The sequence below is a fragment of the Lonchura striata genome, chromosome 1 (assembly GCF_050655825.1).
Source record: "Lonchura striata isolate lonStrDom1 chromosome 1, ASM5065582v1, whole genome shotgun sequence".
Classification (NCBI taxonomy): Eukaryota; Metazoa; Chordata; class Aves; order Passeriformes; family Estrildidae; genus Lonchura; species Lonchura striata.
This window is the reverse complement of record NC_140703.1, coordinates 88223861-88243311: the sequence shown is the minus strand read 5'-3', so window position 1 is coordinate 88243311 and position 19451 is coordinate 88223861. Positions and strand designations below refer to the sequence as shown.

Below are 19451 nucleotides of genomic sequence, written 5' to 3'. Positions count from 1 at the left end.
TGGTACGACAGGCACAGAGCAATCCTCAAAGGCAGGCCCCAGTGGTGCCAGTGGGAGCGGAGCTTCTCCCACAGCACAAGGAGGGCTGAGACAGCACAGACCTTGAGCAGGCTGTGATCCATGTGAATGATCACCTGATGGTGCTCATTTCCCTGCATCCAGTCATCGATACCATCATGTCTAGAGAGATGGGCATTGTCTGAACCAAGATCTCTTAAGTTTCCATTAGTTTCCAGGTCGAGTCTTTTGGGCCCCCTTCAGTCCCTGCTTTGTACTCTTCGCCTTGGTTTAGAAAAACCAGCACATCAACTGCTCACATCAAGGCAGGTATTGCTGAAACTCAAGCAGGTATTTTACCAGTCAGGTTTCAGGTACAGCCCTGGTTTTGGAACCGGCGCTCAGACAGTTTAAAATTGGCGTCTTTAAAAGAACTCAGCATTAATTAACTGTCAGGCTATTTTCAGTTCCACAACAGGAGCCTGCCAAAGGAGCGTATCTGTTTCCCAGAGACTATATCTGTGCAAAGAACACCCTTAGGGATTTGGGAGAACAAAGAAGAAAATGTTGACCACACTCTTAGACATCTATGTTCTTAAGAACATTTTATTAGTGTAGTTTTCATGATTGCATAGTTTGCAAAATAAAATTTTAACAATTAAATGCAGTCTCCTCCCTCTGATCATTGTGTTCACCCACTGATGGGAAGTTGCACCACACACCAACCATAGTGAAAAGTTCCTTTTCAATGGCAAGTTTAAAGTGTAACCAAAAAAAAAATCCAGAAAGTTAAATTCCATTTGCAAAGGAGGCAAGTTACTAAATGTTCCTTTGCAATGGAGTCTACATAATCTCAATCATAACATTCAGATTTTTCCAACACAAAAAATAATCCAAGTGACAGAAGAAATATGATCAAACTGCATGTTGAACGTTAAACTCTTGTAAGTATCTTAAATGCTAAAAATCTCAGCTGCATAAACAATCCTTGCTTTTGTTTCAGCTTGTGCTTCTGAAGAGTGTTTTGCTCCCATCAACATGAGCTGCAAGTTACCCAGAGACAGCCTCAGCAAGAATACCTCAAGCTGTCATTCCAGGCAGGGAGGCAGGGGGGGTAGGAAAATCCTGGGATTACAGTGACTCCAGGTCATCACAAACATCCGCGCTGGAGCTAGTTCAGACCCACGCTGTCAGGTGACTCCACAGCTGGGATGCAGCAGCCAAAGTTCACAGCTCCCGGGCTGGAAGCTGTTGGCAGGTGCTCACACCCCTGAGCAGCAGCTGGAGAAGAGATGGCAGCTCTGAGCTCCTCCGGGAGTTGTGCCGTGCTAAACACCTGGCTTGCGCTCCTGTGCCTCGGGAACACTGACATCACCGCCTTGAGCACACAGGAAGTGGATTCTGAGAAGGAAACGCCTTTGCTGGAACAGCCTCCACCCTTCTGCCGAGCAGAGAGAGGCAAGAGGACCCCTGCCTGGCCTTTGCACGTTTACCACAGCCCAAGAACAGAAATTTTGATTACTGAAGCAAACTGTAAAACAAATGGGCTGCTATGTCCATCTCCTTTATTTGTGGCTCTGCATTATAATGATTACAGGTTGACTTCCATGAACTGTACAAGCAGAAAAAGGTGGGCAGCTATGCTTTACAACATTGTTTCACACAAAGCAAACAGAAATACCCAATTGCCTAATTTTCTATTTTAAAAAACTCTATAGGCACAAAGCAGAAGAATGTTGGAAAAGAAAGTCAAGAGGTATGCATAAATAAAGAAGTATTTCTTACATCAAAAATGTTCTGAGAATCACAAAGTCTGCAGAAGCTTGGTTAATCAGATACTGCAGTACTGCTCTCATCAGTATAAAAGTGAAAGAGCTTTAGTTCTGTAATAAAAATTCAATTTATTTTATTTTGGAGAGAAGGAGGGAGAAAGGGTGGAAGGAAGGTGTAAGAGAGGGAAGGGCAAACTTTAAAACAGCAGCCAGTATTAGGAAGGGTAATAGGAGAGGTGAACAGGCACATTGGAACCATGGGAACATGTAAATTGACCACTGTCAAACCAGTGTAAATTTCTTGGTTTCTCATGGAAAACATTTTATCCACATATTTTCCTCCCAAACATATATCCAACACTGTCTTCAATATAGGACTTTGTTGGTAACTTTTTTAGTAACAGGAAGAGTGCGTTTATTCCTGCCTCCCCATTGCTGTAGAAGTTATCTAGATGATTTCAAACACTTTCTTCAGTTCTACTATAAGCTGCCAGTCAGACTTCTGCATCTCATCCCTGAACCAGTCCTTCAGAGCATCAATGGACTGACGGCTGATCTGTAACACAAGACAAACCCGTCAGAAACACAGAGGAATTAACAACAGCTTTCAGCACACTGGAAACAGTTATTCTGAAGAAAAGACAGTCTGCACACCAGGTACACTCATTCTAAGCCCCCATTTGCTACCGATTAGCTGAATTACGCACTTTATTTGTTTTCCTTCATTTCTCCTCACACCATGTCCCTTGTCTAGAGGGGCTGCAGCTGGACAGACCATCCCACACCTTATGCTGCAAGGCAAGAACTGGAGAGGTCTCCTGCTTCCACCAGGGCCTAAGGACCAGCAATCCCAGCCTGTCCCTCTCCCAAGCCCTACTTGCCCTTCATTGGTGGGCATACATCCCTGACACATGTGTGGCAGGAGGTGTCCTATGACATGGTGCTAAAGCAGTTGGGAAGGTGGAGAGCTCTGGCTTTACTTCCAACAGCGAAAGACAGAGCAAAGGATCATCTCATTCAAGCCCAGTGCCACACAGTCAGAGCAACTGGAGGATCACTATTTGTTGTGCCATTCCAAGCACAGGCTGTGGTGCCCTGGAGGACTGCTGAGCTCCCTGTACAAACAGTTGGCAAATAGTGAGTGTGGCATTTTGCCCTCTCAGGTGCTCTGAGCTGCAAAGTCTTTGCAGCCACAGCACCTTTCCTTTAAGCCTCTGCGGAGGCACCACTATAGACCTCAAACCACGGCTCCAGAAACTTGGGCTGCACGATGCACACACACACCCTGCCAAGTTCATGTCAGTCTGTGACAGAAGGCTCCTCCCATTTCTGATGCTTCATGCTACATTTCCACTTGAAGCAAGCTGCCACTCTGTCCTAAGCCCTCTCCACAAATGCAGACTGCTCTTACCTTGCTGACGAGGATATCTGTTGCTTCAAAATGTCGTCCATACATTTTAGGTGATTCCCCAGGAATAGGTTCTATTTTAACACAAACTTCTTGGCCTTTCTTTGCAACATCCACTGGTTTGTGGTTTATTTCAATACTTGTAACTATTCCAATTTCAACAAACTGTAATACAATGAAGCAGCTGTAACACATCCACCAAACCTCTGTGCACACACCCTTCTCTAAACTCCTCTCTGTAGGTACAGACTTGCAGGAAGTGCAGCACTGGCAGAGCTGCTGCCTCAGCACAGGCAAGCCAAACACACAGCACAGCAAGTGCTCCGTCCCAAAAAGGGCAGGGACACCAACAGCTCATCTGGTGTATCAGCTGGTTGGCCCTTAAAATCTCAAGAGTCGGTTGTCCCCTTTTTTTAGCTACCAGGTAGGACAATTTTGCCCATTACTCAGTAGTAGAGCACAGAACCAGCAGGTGCCCTCCAGCCACACCTCCTGTGCCCCGCTCCAGGGCTCAACTCTTCTGGCAGAAAGCAGTGAGATATTTGAGCACCAGAAGAAAGACTCGATCTGCAAGTCTGACCCTCATCTCCTACCCGCAATCTCTGCACTGAGGAAATGCATGCAAGCACTCTATGGTGCATCATCCCAGGAACTACCAGCTGGATCAAACATGCAGTGGGAAGAGCCCTTACTTACATTTTTGCTAGGTACACACATGGGAGTCCCCTGCTTCACCTGGCCGGCCTCCACCACGACACCCATCACTATTGGGTCACGAGAATTGAAAATGAACTGAGGGAGTATTTTCAACTTGCATGGAAACACTGCTATATGCCTGGAAGATGACAAGAAAAGGCACTTTGAAAGATACACTGGAATGATGGATGTAACATTAACAGTTCTGCCTTCCCCCACACTTTTTGGACATTTATTCTAGGAGTGTTACTTGGAGAAAAGCAGGGAAAAAAAAACTAATTTCCAATATTGCTAATTCTAGTCCATACCTGTTCTTCAAGAACTACAAGGAGCAATAATCATTCATGCCTGGCATGGATTTTAATTTGACAGGCTTGAGCACTCAACTTCGACCAAGACCAAAGGAGTAGTAGTAATTTTACAGCCTCACAGGAACGCAGGAATATAAATACTACTGCCTGAACTCCAGAATTTCAAGGTGGTTTTTTTTTTGCCAAATGAACAAACACATTTAAAAGCTGAGCTAAACAAACTCAAGTTGGGATCAATATGAAACAAAATACATTTTCATTTATTTTGACGGTCCTTATTTTACTGAAGGCCACCCAATGACACATGATTCCAAAAATTAATTTTGGGTCCCTATAAATCCTTGAATGATTACATATTCATGTTACTGCAGTCAGAATTAAGCCCTCTAGACTGGGATCACATGAATATGAAACAACAGAATCCAAATCCTTTTAGTTTTGTTTTTTTTTTAACTCTGCAAGACTAACTCATCTGCCACAATCCAGGAAGAGAAGCCAAGTATAGAAAGCAAACTGTAATAAAACACTCCATATTATACAACAGTTTTAGCTGAATCCTGCATCTGCTGCACAACTTTCACAGCTCTCACCCTAGTAAGCCTAATCCAGATCTAAACAATTAGACTGGAGCACTGAATTCTTGAAAACTATCAATTTATTGTCCTACCATTTTCCTCCTCTCCTCCCTTTCCATCATAACCAAATGCTAAGTAATAAAGAAACAAGTCGTTAAATGCAGCTTCATTTATACTAAAGTAAGAGAGACATTCATTTGGAAAACATCCAGAACACAACTGCTCATACTTACTTGAATTCCTCTTGTTTCTGTTTTTTGTAATCTTGTCTGTATTTTGTGAAGGCATCAAATAAGTGATAAATTATTTCAGCACTAAATATCCGAACTCCTAAGCTATCAGCCATCTCCTGTGCGTCACGTTCAATCCTCACATCGAATGCCAGAATGACGGCGTACCTGCAGGGAACAGCCCAACAGCTCAGCAGGCTCACCACAGACCCAGAGCAGGCCAGGCCTGCCTGCAGCACCACTGCACATTTATCAGCACAGTAAAGCAAAGCTACTTACTGTGGGTCATGCTCCAGCATAACTGATGCCTTCATAACATCTTTTTTATGGACAGGACCTATATTAATTCCTGAATACTGTTGAAGAAAACCACAAAAATCAAGTTACTAATCTCTGAGTGAAAAGGAAACATTTACTGAATAAACACAGAATCAATGGCATCAGACAAAGCACAAGTAGTACTTACTGGCACTTCTGATGTTTTAAGAAATTCAAGTAATGCCTCTAAAGAGCCTAGAGTAGAAGCCTGGACATAAACACCTTTCTCTTCTAATTTGATTGCATTCAGTGTTTGCTTCAGTTCATGTATTAGTTCATCCTTTAGGGAAAAAAAAAACAGGAGAGAAAAAAGCAAATTTTAGTTCTCTTGCTATTTATGCCTCAGGGTACAAAATCTTCCTGTTCATGAGTTGCTGAAAACATGCAAGAGCCATGGTGATAGGTCCCAAGTGACACAACTGCAGTGTAAATCATAAACAGCCTGTGAGACACTGACTGTTTCTAGCATTAGAAAAGCCCGAGCTGAACTAGACCTGAGGATTCTGTAGGAAGATGATCATATGAAACTGAGCAGATGCCCACCTTCAGAGCTGGTAACATTTCTCTGCAGACTACACATCTCTTTCCCCAGCACAAGTTTCTGTTGGCAAGGCTGAGCAAACACATGGCCCACACTGTGTGGCAATGCCTTCAGCTGCCTGAGGATCAATGACAAAAGCCGACGTCTAAAACCACGAGCTGGAAAGGGTCCTGAATACTCTTTAGGCCTGGGTACCAAACAGGATGCAAGAGCAGCAAAGCCAACGTGTTGCTTTTAGAGAAGTGAAAAAGCCACATTTTTCAGAGCCTATGCCTTCTAACCTCAAACACTCAAGTCTCTTCCTCTGGCAGATGAATGGGTTTTGCCATTGACTTTTTAGCCATTGTGTATCTACTACCAGTAGTACACTTGAAGTAAATATTCATACAGACCCAGCAACAAGGTGTATGACTGGACATCCCAAAAGTTCAATCTCCCTTCGAAGGCACAAGTAAGTAGACAGAAAACTAAAGGAAGACTATGATTAAAAGTAAATTAGCAATGTGTAAATTGGCAACGTGTAAATTAAAAGTAAATTAGCAAACTAACTTCCTGCCTTTGGAGAAGGCAAAACAGCAGTTTTGAGTTTAGGATAGCTACATCCTTTTCTCTACCATTTTTAACATGCAAGTCACAAAATAAATTTATTGCAAAAGTCTTAAATTAGTATTGCAATTAGGAGTTTACAGAACTCCACTAGTATATATGTACCTAATATAATTTGATTAGAATACATCCATAAATTACTACAAATACCAAATCAGTAATTAACAGAGTCAAACTATGCCATGATACTTGTTTTCAAACCTTATTCTAGCAGCAGAGACACCCCAGCAAAACACCAGGAAAAAAACTAATGCTCAAGATACTAAAAACATCACACCACCAAAGTGTCACATGGGCACAAGGCTAAAACATGTTACTGGAACAGTTTTTAAAACACCAAAAAACCCAGTTATTTGCAAACTGAGCTCTCAACATTTGAGTTTCATTACCAGAAAGCTCAAGTTACCCTCAGTGTGTTCAACATCACCCACCTCACCTTGAGAACTGGGACTTCATCCTCTTTATGAGCTACAAGCAATGGCAAACCAGCCAAGGTTTTTTCCAAATCTTTCCCAAGAATCTTCACGCCTTGAGCAGCAACAACCTCTTTGTGCTTTTCATACTGGTTCTGAAAAAGAGAATATACACACTAGCAAAGGGTTCTGCGCAGAGCAGCTGAAGAACACAGCAGAGAGCAGTGAAGTGCAGCAGCTCCCTACTTTGATCATGATCATCTTCACTTTGCACTTGCATGTTTCAGTCCTCCTGCTCCTCTCCCTTCAGATACCCCCTGCACCTCTGCCAAGGTGGGCAGCGCACAGGGAAATCTTCTAAAAGCAGAGAAGGGGGCCGAAAGGAACATAGAGTAGTAAAAAGCAAGCAACAATAGGCAGCTAATCACTAATAAAACCCCACAAATTCAGCCACATAGGCAAGTGATGGGAAGATGCCAACAGCTTAACAAAAACACTAAGGCTTAGCTGACACACAGTTCAAGCCTCTCTGCAGGAAAGGCTGTCTTACTCTCCCACTGGAGGCCATCCAGCCTTGTCCAGTGCATAATTTCGTGTTCAATTTCCCAGGTTCTCTCCCCATCTAGTGCTGCATCTCTCCCTCAAATCCACAGGGATAAAACCTCTGTGGAGCCCGGCCAGCTGGGCAGTGGGGTGAGGCGGGCAGAGGGAAGGAACTTCTCCTTGGATCCCGGGGGACTTTAATCTAGGGGAACCTCAAAGATCTCCACTCAGAGCATGGCTCTAAGACATAACAAAACCAGTTATTTCTGAAGATCTTTAAACTGATGTTGGAAGGATTTTCTGGTTTGTTTCTTAATTTCTTTTATTTAGATGTCCCACCCTTTTCTTAAAACTGCAAGGCAGCTTCCTTCCTCAATAAGCACTTTGTTCCTCCAAACCTCTATCCTTTAGCCCTCCACCCCAAAAATTTGAGTCTTATTTCAAGGATGACAATTCCAAATGAATGAGTTGAATTAAAATGCATCTTCACTGCCTGCCTCAAAAGAGCCTAATAGCTATGCTAGGTTTACTTCCCCAGCTCAGGTTCCCTAACCTGAAAGGCCTATCCTATTACATTCACCTACTTTATCTATTTGGTTTTCTTTGCCTTAAAACAAGTCTGTGCAGATATTTATTCCTTCCCTTTTAAACAGGAAACATCAGAACGGCTCTTTTCATCATCTTTGAATTGCATGCATTAGTTTTAATATACATTTTTTTTTTTTTTCAGCCTTTTGATTCTGCGTCAACTCCTCGTTTTATATAATGCCATGCAGGAAGATTTCAAATTCAGAGCTAAGGCTAATAGGACTAAGGCAGCAGAACCTACAGCTCCTGAAAACACCAAGATGCTGCAGATTCTGCAGAAGTCCTGGTCACTGCCACTCACCAATCAGCCTTAGAAACTCATGCGTTCACTTTTCTCAAACATAAATGCATATGGTTTTTGTTACTAAAAAAACCACTTCCATATTTTCTACATTATAACTTTAACTCAGAAGCCACTGTACCAGTACACTCCAGTTTCCATTTAGGATGAGTATCTCCCTCTCACATGTAGCCACATACTTGAATCTCTTATTAAAGCACACACACCCTAATCCTCCTTGCAAGGTAATTCCTTGATTGTCCTCCCTGCCACTGCTGTGACCACACCCCAACAGGAACATACAAGAACATTTGCACAAAAGACACCAGATGTCCCCTGCATCCTCCTTAAAGCCCCCTTTAATATAACCACATTCTAGTACATTATCTTTTTATAAAGCTTGATTTAGTTTTTTCCTGGTTCTAAATGTCAGTACAGTAACCAGCTGCCATACCTTAACTCGTAGCTCCTTCATAGGAGGAGGCAGCAGCAGACCTCTAATCTGAGTCACAATAGGACCTTCTACCCCAGGAACAATAATGGTGTCTCCTTCTCTCAGACGTCCATTAATCAGAATAACATCTATGGTAGTGCCCATGCCTGGAAGTGCTTTAACCTGAATGAAAGGGGAAAAAAAGTCACTTCCTATTTAAGCACTTCAAACAGAAGGAAGGATGCAGGGAAGGGAGAAAGTTCTATACAAATTTCAAGAAAGAGTTTCTGTATTACCTCCATGACTTGAGCTCTCAGCTCCTGACACTCAGCCAGTCTCTTGGTCAGCATGGTTTGTGTCAGCTCAACAAGAAGAGCTATCAGACTTCCCATGCCATCCCCTGTGTGAGCAGAGGTAGGTACAAGAGAAACAAAAGTGCGGGGATCCTTATTCTCATAAAACAAGGCAGCGTTCAAGCCCTGGAATCAGGATTAACAGTTAAATAGGGAAAAGCACATCAGCATTGACAGTAACATTCAACCCCAGGCAAATACCACTACATTTTTAAAATCCCAATTTAAAAAGCCAACACTATTACTGACAGAATGCTATGGAACATGAAGCCTCAATCCACACTTGGAAACAGTGTGGGATAATTCTACAAAGCTAATTACCCCATCTAGCTTCTAGACAGCATTGTATGTCACCAACAGAGGAAGCTCCCAGAACTGATGTGATTCATACCCTGCCAGCATCCAAGAGAAAGACACAGATGGGATTCTCTCAGGCTATTCCCAAAGAAAGAGAACAGTAACATAAAACTTCATCTGCTATTCATGACTCCATTGACCATGCACAGCAATTAGCTATTTTTCTCCAAACCAGCAGTAAAGATGGAGCAATTAAAATTATGCAAAATGCAAAAACAACAAAGTTTGGTTTATGAGAGATTAATACCAATGTGTCAGAAGAGATGCAACAATTTTCTTGATATTCCAAGTTGTTTTGAAGAAAGGGAAAAAACAAAACAAAAACCACCCATTAACCCAAAACAAATCACACCACACACCCACCCCTCTTTACTACCACTTTTAAGCAAAGAACCTTGAATATTCCACCTACCTGTTTTGCAAATTCCACTATGATAGCTTTTGCACGTTCTTCAAATTCATCTTTTGTATTTTTTTTCTGCTTCTTTAAGGTGATAGCTACATCTGTATCTGGACTTTTTTTCCAGTCATATAACCTATCAATCTTGAAAATACAACAGTATGTCAACTTATGCAGTTTACTAAGAAGTGTCTTTATGCTTATGCCACATCATCAGTGAGAAATACTTTATTAACCAACTCAGCGAGCCATCTATCTGCTCCAGTAATCAAATTAAAGTGTTCTTTAGCTGCTATATTTAGCTCTGTTTATGTCAGGCAGTATTATAGAATAGCAATATTACTTCAGATTTCAAAAATTCAAGCTATAGTAATCTTTTTCATATGGAAAAAGTTTATATGAATAAATGACATCAAAATTAAAATAAAACATTAGAAGAGACCTGTTTATAGATTCACATACATACAAAAAAATCCCAAAACCACAGAGGTGTTTGTGGTTTTTCCTGAATAGAGACTACACCGGTTTTACAAAACTTCTAAAATTTACTGGTAAATATGGACCCCTTCCCATGTTGCTACAGAGAAGGCACCAGAGTGGGGTTGTTCAAAGACAACTATTTCAGAAACATTTCCTCACAATAGCTGCCAAAGCAGGACAGACTCAGCCCAAAAATCTACAAAAATCAGACTTAGCCCAAAAATCAAAGCTACATCTTATTATAACCAGGTGAAATAATACAACTATAACTTAAAATGCAAGAGAAAATGCAAGAGCTCTTAGCTATTTAATTTCAGGCTTACTGTAGGCCTTTCATGCCAACGAGAGTCAGGTCTTTGACCAAGAGGGAACTCTCTACTTCTCTGCCATAAGGCCTGGACACCTCTCCATCCAAGAGGCTGCATTCTTTCAAAACGTAGCTGGTTTTGGCAATGAGATAATGGCCTCCTCAATTCCAACCACCTTCAATCTTAATGCTCCTTTCATTTTTGAAGTATATTGCAATTTGTACAATGCACATGAATAGCCTTCTGACAGCTCTCCTTCAGCATGTCAGATGACTTCCAAAGTCATTGGACATAAGTAATTTCCATATATATATAAAATAATTCATTGAGTCATCACAAACAGGCAGCATAATTTCTCATGCATAGGATTTCTAAAAACAGGGCAGAAAATAACTGGCTGATTTTCCATCTAATATAGCAAAGCCCAAAACACTTCGCACCAGTGATCAACATTACTGCTCCATGGCCTAAAGTCAGCTTGTCTTTAAGTCAAACTGACCAGTATCAGTGGCTGAAGTATGACTCATCAATCTGAAGCTTGTGTTGGAATTTTATCAGAAAATGCACATAAATCTATATAAGTAGGCACAAGGGAAAAAACCCCCACAACTGAAGTACAACTTCCAGAAGTATGAATCATATACAAAAGTTACATAAGGCAACAAAATTTTCCAGTCAGGACTCCAAGAAATTCTGATTGTTCTGCAAAGCTCCCATAGAGCCATTGTGGTATCAAGGATACAGAAAAATGCAACACACAGGATCCAAGAACCACCCCTTTAGATTTTACACAAAACAATTCCAGTTCAAGGAAGAAAACAGAAAATTGTAAAATGCCAAATGCAGCATTAGAGTGGAGGAATATACTATTAGGATAAAAATCTATCCTACCTTGTTGAGAGCTACTATAAAGGGGCATTTCTTTGATTTCAACAGATTTATTGATTCAATTGTCTGTGGTTCCAAACCATGCATGATGTCAACTACAAGTATAGCAATATCACAAAGAGAGCTTCCTCTATTTCTTAGATTGCTGTGACATTAAAACACAGAAAAGAAAAATCAGTCCTTTAGGAACAGAACCTTTATAAAAACACCAAGTACAAGGTCAAACTTACACTGACAAACAAAGCTAAAGCTCATCAGTTATTTCCCTTCAAAAATGTAAACTGTTCAAATGGCAATTTGTAATTTTCGTTTAACAAAATACATTAAAGAATGTGTAAGCAAAACTAAGAAATTATTACCCTCAAAGTTTTCATATTATTATATATTTTTACAATGTAAGATATATTCTGATCATTTTCTGAGCAACAATTGAGACAGTTAAAGTGAAATGCAGGAGTGTAAAACCTGAACAAGACTTTTTTAATATACTACTGCATAAACACTATCATGATTTTATACAATACAAGGTAAAGAGACTATCACATCTTTGTTGCCAAACAAAACCTGGCTAGAAGATGGAGAACTGTAAGAGGTACTATGCCAAGGTATTGATCTGAACATTACCAATCCAATGCCTTCAAAGGTTTTTACTGAAAAATGCCACATCAAAGTCTTAATCCTTCTGTTTCGAGATTTCACCCAAGATCTCAGTAAGTTCAGTTATGTATGTCAAGCTGATTTAGTGGCTTGCCTGTCTGCCCTGGTGTTCCTCGAATACATTTGATCTCTGCTAAGACTCAGATGACTTGGATAATTAGTAACTTCCAGTCTTACAAACTCAGTTACCATAACTGGGACACTATGAATGAGAGTCTAGGAAAATAAATTTAATTTTTCATAGCAGAGTACTTAAGTCACCTGAAATCCTCACCTTTTTCCTCCAGCTAGCTTCCTGCTTCCATCTTTCCTCTTACACTAACTATTTATTTACATGCTTTTTCAGATATTCATGGCTCAATTGGCACGAAGACAGAAAATTAATCAGCTATAAAAGGCCAGCAATTAACCAGATATAAAAAGCACCTGCAAATGAAGCAAATCCACTTAATTCCTCTACTTTAAGTTGGTTTTGTCGGACTTTTTTCAAGTGAGAACCAAAATAATGAATTAAGCAAAGACCACACTTGACTAAGAGTATCTCCAGATGCTTTTGCCATCAGTTCTGAGAAGTACATTATGAGAAAATGTTACCTGAAAGACTCATGTCCTGGAGTGTCGATTATCAGCATGCCTGGAATTTTTATGTTCTCTCTGTCAAACTAACATTTCAAAATATTAGACATCTTGTAGAGATCACACAAGAAAAAAAAAGGAACAAAATAAGAGCTGGCAACATTACTGATAGCCTACACTTCAAAAATCCAGATACATATTTTAAGGCTAGCACCCTCTATAAACCAAATCAGTCAACAGTCATTTCAACATTAAGAAAAGTGATGCAGCACATTCCTCCAGGTGCCAACCGGCCACAAGCTAAGATGAAGTCTGTAAGACAAGGCAGCCTACAGAAGAAAAACCATTTCTAGGTACTGAGATGTACCACCCTTATCTTGATGATTTTCTTCTCTCCCCTACATTTACAGGTTTACTAAGTTGAGCAAAATCTTGGAAAAAGCCATTACTACACCAAGGCTTTTCAGCCAGCTGCTTCTGCAAGCAAAATAGGATATAGTATCCAAAACAAATGATACAGAACAGTTACTATTTCTGTAACATGACAAAATTCATCACCCAGAAACTGGCCAAATTTCAGCATACGCAGAAAAGGGTATGTTCTTAACAAAAAATATACTCAGGAGGTTTCAAGAGTCTGAATTTACAATCAAAATACTGACAATAAGCAGTCTGTGTACATATGTGCACTGCCCAGAACACAGTAAACAGTATTCGCATATTTTTCTGAAGAAACAGCAATGCATTAACTGAAATCAGATGTATGAAAAATGAGACAGCCTCCCCTTTGCTGGTGGAATGATAGGAATTAAAAAACAATCAACCACAAAATTGGAGACGGGGGGGTGGGGGAAGAGGTACATCTGTCCATGTCAGGAAACGTCACAAGGCCTTTATTAGTCTACAATCCATATTTTTTAAGATGCAGTTGCTGAAGTGCTGTAACTTACATTTTTCACCATCTTGGTTTGTTCATTAATAGCTTCAAGAGGAACATTAGTTGCACCAATCTGCTGAGTGATACCACCAGCTTCACCATCCTGCACATGAGTGTGGCGGAGCTAAAGACAAAAAAAAGACCAGAAATACTTACATAGAAGGGACTAAAGTTAACTGTCTGAGCACTCTCTAAATCTTTCTGTCTTCAACCAAAAACAGAAATACATGAACAAGAGGCACAGGCAGTGCTTTCACACTCCACACCTTACCTTATCTAAAATTTTGGTCTTGCCTGTGTCTACATGCCCCAAGACACAGATAACTGGCGCTCTGAGCTTTTCAGTGTTCATATTTTTGCTGTTTTCAGCTCGTCGCTTCTATGTAAAAGACACATAAAAATTGGTGAGTATAAACCAAAATTCCCAGCTCACCTCTTAACTTGATTACATACATACAAACACAGACTTAGATGTGGGACTTACATTTTCAAGGCAATTTAAGGGCTGTCATTTCCTCTTTTGGTAAATCAAAAGATTTTGACTAACAGTTACATTTTTGTTTGGTTGGTTCTTGTTACAATTTAGGAGGCTAAGCTGTTATATCCATTAACAGTAGCTTTGCTAAAGGTGCATTCTGAACAAGCACCTTGGGTGAGGAAACCAAAAACATTAGCAGCTATGAAAGCACTGAACAATTTAGACACATCTTATAGAACTTGAAAATATCTATCTGTAAAGAATAAAAGCCTCTTTTTCCAGGAGGGATACAGAGGTGAAGGGGAGCAACACTGAAGTTGCCATCTTTGTGGTCAAGTAACCAAAAACAAATACTTTATCTTCACACAAAACCAAAGGCTTTTTTTCTTAATTAATGCAATTTCTGAACCTTCTTAAATATTAGCCCTGACACAACCACCATTTTGACAAATTTGACAAAATTAACTGAAAATTAATCTGTTTGGTACACAAGAATCCAAGTGTATTTTAATACCTCAATTCTCCGTTTAGCTTTGTCATAAGCACGCTCCTCCTTAGTGCGGTCATCATCAGAGTCATACTCGGAATCAGAGCTAATTTCCTTGCTAGGCTTTTTTTCCATAGATTGTTTTCCAATAGCCTGGGAGTCTGGCTCTCTCTCATCTGAAGTCTTTTCATCCTCGTCTTCACTGCCTTCACTGTCTTCAGATTCTTCACTCTCTTCTTCCTCTTCCTCCTCTTCATCTTCTTCCTCCTCTTCATCTTCCACTTCATTTTGTTCTTTGACTTCAATATGGACAGGTTTGCTCTCTGTTAAAAAAAAAAAAAAAGTAAAGTAAAAATTCTTTATTAAGTTCACACTTCTGGGGGGAGATAGCACCAAAAAGCAAAAGAGACTATTAGAGAAGAATGAGGACTGAAATAGGTTCTACAAGAAGTGCTTGTCAGGATAATTTTTTAACTTCCAATGTGAAAAAAAAAGTTTAAAAATTGCTTCATGTTCAGAGTTGTTGGCTTGTGTTTCAAATCCACAAAGAAAACAAGTTTAGGGTGGAGTGAAGAATGATATTATCAGCACACTTATGTTTAACATTATTTGCAAAAACTCAGACATTCTTTAAAGTCATGTGCGCTTCATAAAGGAATAATGCACCAACACATTTTTAATAAAGCCGAATCATTCCAAATTATTACTATATGGGTTCTGTACACTACTGATCAGGAAGGCACATTTAAGCAGATGCAATAATCAAAACAAATGGTCTATTTTATACAAATTTTAAAAAATCTCATCTTCAAGTTCAGAGATCGACATTTTTCATAGGAATTCTTCAATAAACAAAGAATTATCAATAAGTAATTTTCTTTCTTTGAAAGCTTCCTATTTATAATCACCTGTAAAATCAAGAAAGGCAAGCTGATGATCACTTTAAAACCCTGGATTCTCCTTCTTACAAAACTGGCTGGCAGGCTCACTGCTCTTAGAAATTAGTAATGTTTCCTTGCTACACTTATAGTCCATCAGCTTAGTAATACACCAAATCTAATTCCCAGGAAGGCTCTTTTTCTGTATCCCATTGGCAGAGCCTTCAAGCAGTAAGAAGTGCTGTGTCCTCTCCAGGCAGTGGTGCCAGACTAGAACAAACATTCAAGAAGGCGAGCAGCCCTTAGAACTCAAAAGCACCAGAGGAACACACCTGTGCTGGAATTAAATTCATTCTGGTATATGTATCTGTATGCCAAGTATTACACTCAAAAGTATGGTGTCAGAAGCATAGGTAACAAGTACTTGATGAATAAATAGTCTTTAAGCATAAGAAACAATTAAGACATTAAGGAAGCACCAAGTCCAGTAATCAACTCCTGTTCAGGATGGTTCACAGAAATACACTTTCCTCTATCACTGGAATAAACTATCTGAGAAGTTATCCCTGCACTGTAGCACACCCCTATGTTTCCCATAAATATTGCTGTTGAGTACAAACAGAATATGACCTTTTGTATATATGCACAGGAATATGTATGTTCTGGCAATTCTTTCCTTTCTTCTAAACCTGCCTCTCAAAGAAGCACATCACAGAATCACAGAACGGTTTGGGCTGAATGGGACCTAAAGACCATCTAGTTACAGCCTCCCTGCCAAGGGCAGGGACACCTTCCACTAGAGCAGGTTGCTCAAACCCCATCCAACCTGGCCATGAACACTTCCCGGGATGGGGATCCACAGCCCCTCTGGGCACCTCTTCCAGTGTCTCACCACCCTCACAGTAAAGAAGCTCATCCTAATACCTCAACTAAACCTACTCCCAGTTTGACTCAATTTCTCCCAGTTTGACTCAATTTCTCTCAGTTTGACTCAATTTCTCCTTGTCCCATCACTACATGGTCTTGTAAATCGTCTCTCTCCATCTTTCCTATAGGCTCCTTTTACATACTGGAAGGCTGCAATTATGTCACCCCAGAGCCTTCTCTATTCCAGGTTGAACACTCCCAATTCTTTCAGCCTCTCCTTGTAGAGGAGAGCTTACAGCACATGCACACTTAACCTTCACACCATTTTATTCCTCCACTTCTTTGGAAACTTCTCACAGGGGTACTCTCCTAGATGCTGCCAGATTCATGTAACAAAAATACTAAAGCTTTGAAATTATTACTAGAGAAATACAATATCAGGTAAAATGTTTCCCCAAGCTCACAAAGATGGCTTAAGCACATATTAGAGGACTTTTATTCCCATAACAAAGAGCAAAAAATTACAACCCATTTATTTTAGATGGTAACTCCACATAGGAGTATTTCCAAAGGGTTGTTTTAAGCAGTATGTGCATAGCCTCTGAAAGCTCTGCTTTTGGGAAGAGGTTATTGTGTGTATTTATCATCATACTTACCTCACCATTTGTCTAACAGAACAGAGGAAAAATCTAAGTAAAATATTGTTTTCTATAGAAACTGAAAACTTAGCCCAAAGCCTCTGAACCAGAAAAAACATACATTTGGTATTTACATGCCCACCTTTCTCTCCATCTTCATCACTAACCATAGCTTCCCAGTCATCCAGACCTGCATCTTCAGTTTCGTCTTCTTCCTCCTTTTCTTCTAAAACCAAGAAACCCAACACTGAAGTTAAAAAACATCAGTCCGGCAACATATAACATTTTTAGATGCCCCTTCTTTTGATATACTGACAACTGCAACTTTCAAGTTTGCTGTTACCATAATTCTATTGAAGTATCTCCACATTCCATAAAAAGAAGATGCTGCAAGCTTAAAAAATAATCTCCAATTCTGTCCACAAAAATCATGTAGTGCTAGCAGTTTTGGCTAGACAAACCTTTGTGGAAGACACAGAAACCTACTCATCTAGTTCCTGTCTGCATATCATGCCAATACCTACATAATGCCTGCCACACAAACCTGTAACACAATTATGATCCTTGCAAGGAGTTGCCCAATTAACAGTCACCATGTGTAACAAAGTGGCAGAGAAACAAGAATACAAATTACAGTAGAATTTTAACTAGTGAGAATATACAAATTGTCTATAAAAATGACACCGGGTGCCTTAACATAAATATACCATGGATTCCAGAAGCATTAAACATACTCATTCAGCAGGAATTCTATTAAGATTTCTGAAAAGACAGCAGCTCTTAGTAAGAGATGAATGGAAAAATGCAAACACACAACCCTCTCCAAAAAAGGCATTACACAATATATATTTGCTGCAGCACATGTGTCATACATTTCAGGCTCTCTGAAATGAAGACTAAGTTCCACACTGCTAGAATATTAGCTAGGAACTAGTGTTCTGCCAGTGAGCCCTTCTCCTAAGGCAACGGAATAGCAATCATGAGATAAGTCAAGCTAGAATCACAGGACACATTCAGCTTTGTTTTCAAAAGCTGCATTTTTTGTCAGGATTTGTCTGACTTAATAAGGGCAAAAACTGAAACAGTCTCTTGCAGATAAAGAAGTCCAGTACAATGTGATTTTGACCAAGCAAGTACTGTGTGCAGGCAAATATGTGGGCAACAATCTGATCAGCAAACTTGCTGATAACTCAGTTTCACAAGTTAATACATATCCTTTTCATTCAGCACTTGTGAAAGCAAAGCATCTGGCATAAAAAATTCAATCACTGAATATCGCACTATCAGTTTTAGAAGCAGTATACTTCCTCCCTACCTCCACCTAACTGTTGACAAAATAGACTTGGAAAAGCAAGTGAAAAGTCATGGGAGTGAATAAGGCATTGAATGTGCTCATTTGAGATAACTGACCAAGCCAGTTGAACACTGGTGTTCACCCAGAATAAGGAACCTTTACATGATCATTCTGAAGCTTCATGCATTCTACTCCATAAAATTTCATCAGTTCCTTCCTTCAGAAAGGGAAAAAAAAGAAAAAGGCAACTACCTCAAGAAAGGATGGCCACTCAACCCCATCCAGCAAGGTATGATAACTATGATGCAGCACTGACACACACAAGCTTAAATGTTTGAAATTTATTAGCATTACCACCAACCTGGATCTACAGGAAGAGCAGCCTCTTCTTTCACTGGTGTTTCCAGTTCTACAGCATCTTCAGCTGGGGAAGTTACCTCCACACTTTCTGAAATTGTAAGACAGGAAGTTGGTTGCTACATACTTTCAAAGTGCAAATTGAATGACTTACACATACAGCTCCACTCCAGCTTATTTGGTAAACAGGTTTTTAAGATAGGTCAGTTACTGACATTAAAAACTCCTCCCTTTTTTAAAAGACAAGAGAAAATGAAGTAATACTAGTGAATTACCCACATCTCCCCTACTGTTTCACTAAAATTTTAAAATAAAGATACAATTTAGATAAGCATCATTTTCAATACTTTACACACACTCCATAAACGATAAGCAGGCATGTAACTAATGTTAAAAAAAAAAAAAAGAAAAAAAACCCAGCTAAGCAAGAAATACATCTGAAAATTTTAAACTAAGGGATAGTCTTCAGAAAAGCAACAGTAGTCCCCCAGAGGAAAGTAACAAAGCACAAAAGTAAAAAACTGACACATTCAACCTACATCTACCAGTACAACTAATTCTAAGGTTTCAAAAATGCAAGTTCTTTGAACTGCCCTGAACAACTTGCACCCAGAAGCTGAAAAATGGTTTTATATACCAGAAAGCAAGAAAACAAATTGTCTCCAATTTAATAGTACTAAAACTAGGATCAATGTATTTTCATCCTGGAACAAACTCAGACTTATAATTAAGTCACTATTATTTAAACTACTTTGTATTTGACATACATATGTACACAAAGCATT

The 19451-nt window shown here is 39.8% G+C and overlaps 1 protein-coding gene across 7 annotated transcripts in view; it reads right to left on the bottom strand.

The window, feature by feature from the left end:
• Positions 1-576: 576 nt before the first annotated feature.
• Positions 577-19451, bottom strand: part of EIF5B (eukaryotic translation initiation factor 5B) — a 37649-nt gene continuing 18774 nt past the window's right edge. For 5 of the 7 annotated variants that reach the window (XM_085557416.1, XM_021546723.3, XM_085557420.1 and 2 more), the window contains 17 exons: positions 18671-18757; positions 17158-17241; positions 14660-14955; positions 13939-14046; positions 13681-13791; positions 12749-12816; positions 11501-11642; positions 9834-9965; positions 9008-9190; positions 8733-8894; positions 6891-7022; positions 5456-5587; positions 5269-5345; positions 4993-5157; positions 3874-4012; positions 3181-3342; positions 577-2325 (listed from right to left, as the gene is read on the bottom strand). In XM_085557416.1, coding sequence (XP_085413542.1) covers positions 2218-2325; positions 3181-3342; positions 3874-4012; positions 4993-5157; positions 5269-5345; positions 5456-5587; positions 6891-7022; positions 8733-8894; positions 9008-9190; positions 9834-9965; positions 11501-11642; positions 12749-12816; positions 13681-13791; positions 13939-14046; positions 14660-14955; positions 17158-17241; positions 18671-18757 — 2288 coding nt within the window. In that variant the 3' untranslated portion in view covers positions 577-2217. The remainder of the gene's footprint in view (positions 2326-3180; positions 3343-3873; positions 4013-4992; positions 5158-5268; positions 5346-5455; positions 5588-6890; positions 7023-8732; positions 8895-9007; positions 9191-9833; positions 9966-11500; positions 11643-12748; positions 12817-13680; positions 13792-13938; positions 14047-14659; positions 14956-17157; positions 17242-18670; positions 18758-19451) is intronic. The other 2 variants (XM_085557392.1, XM_085557401.1) reach the window with 2 other exon arrangements.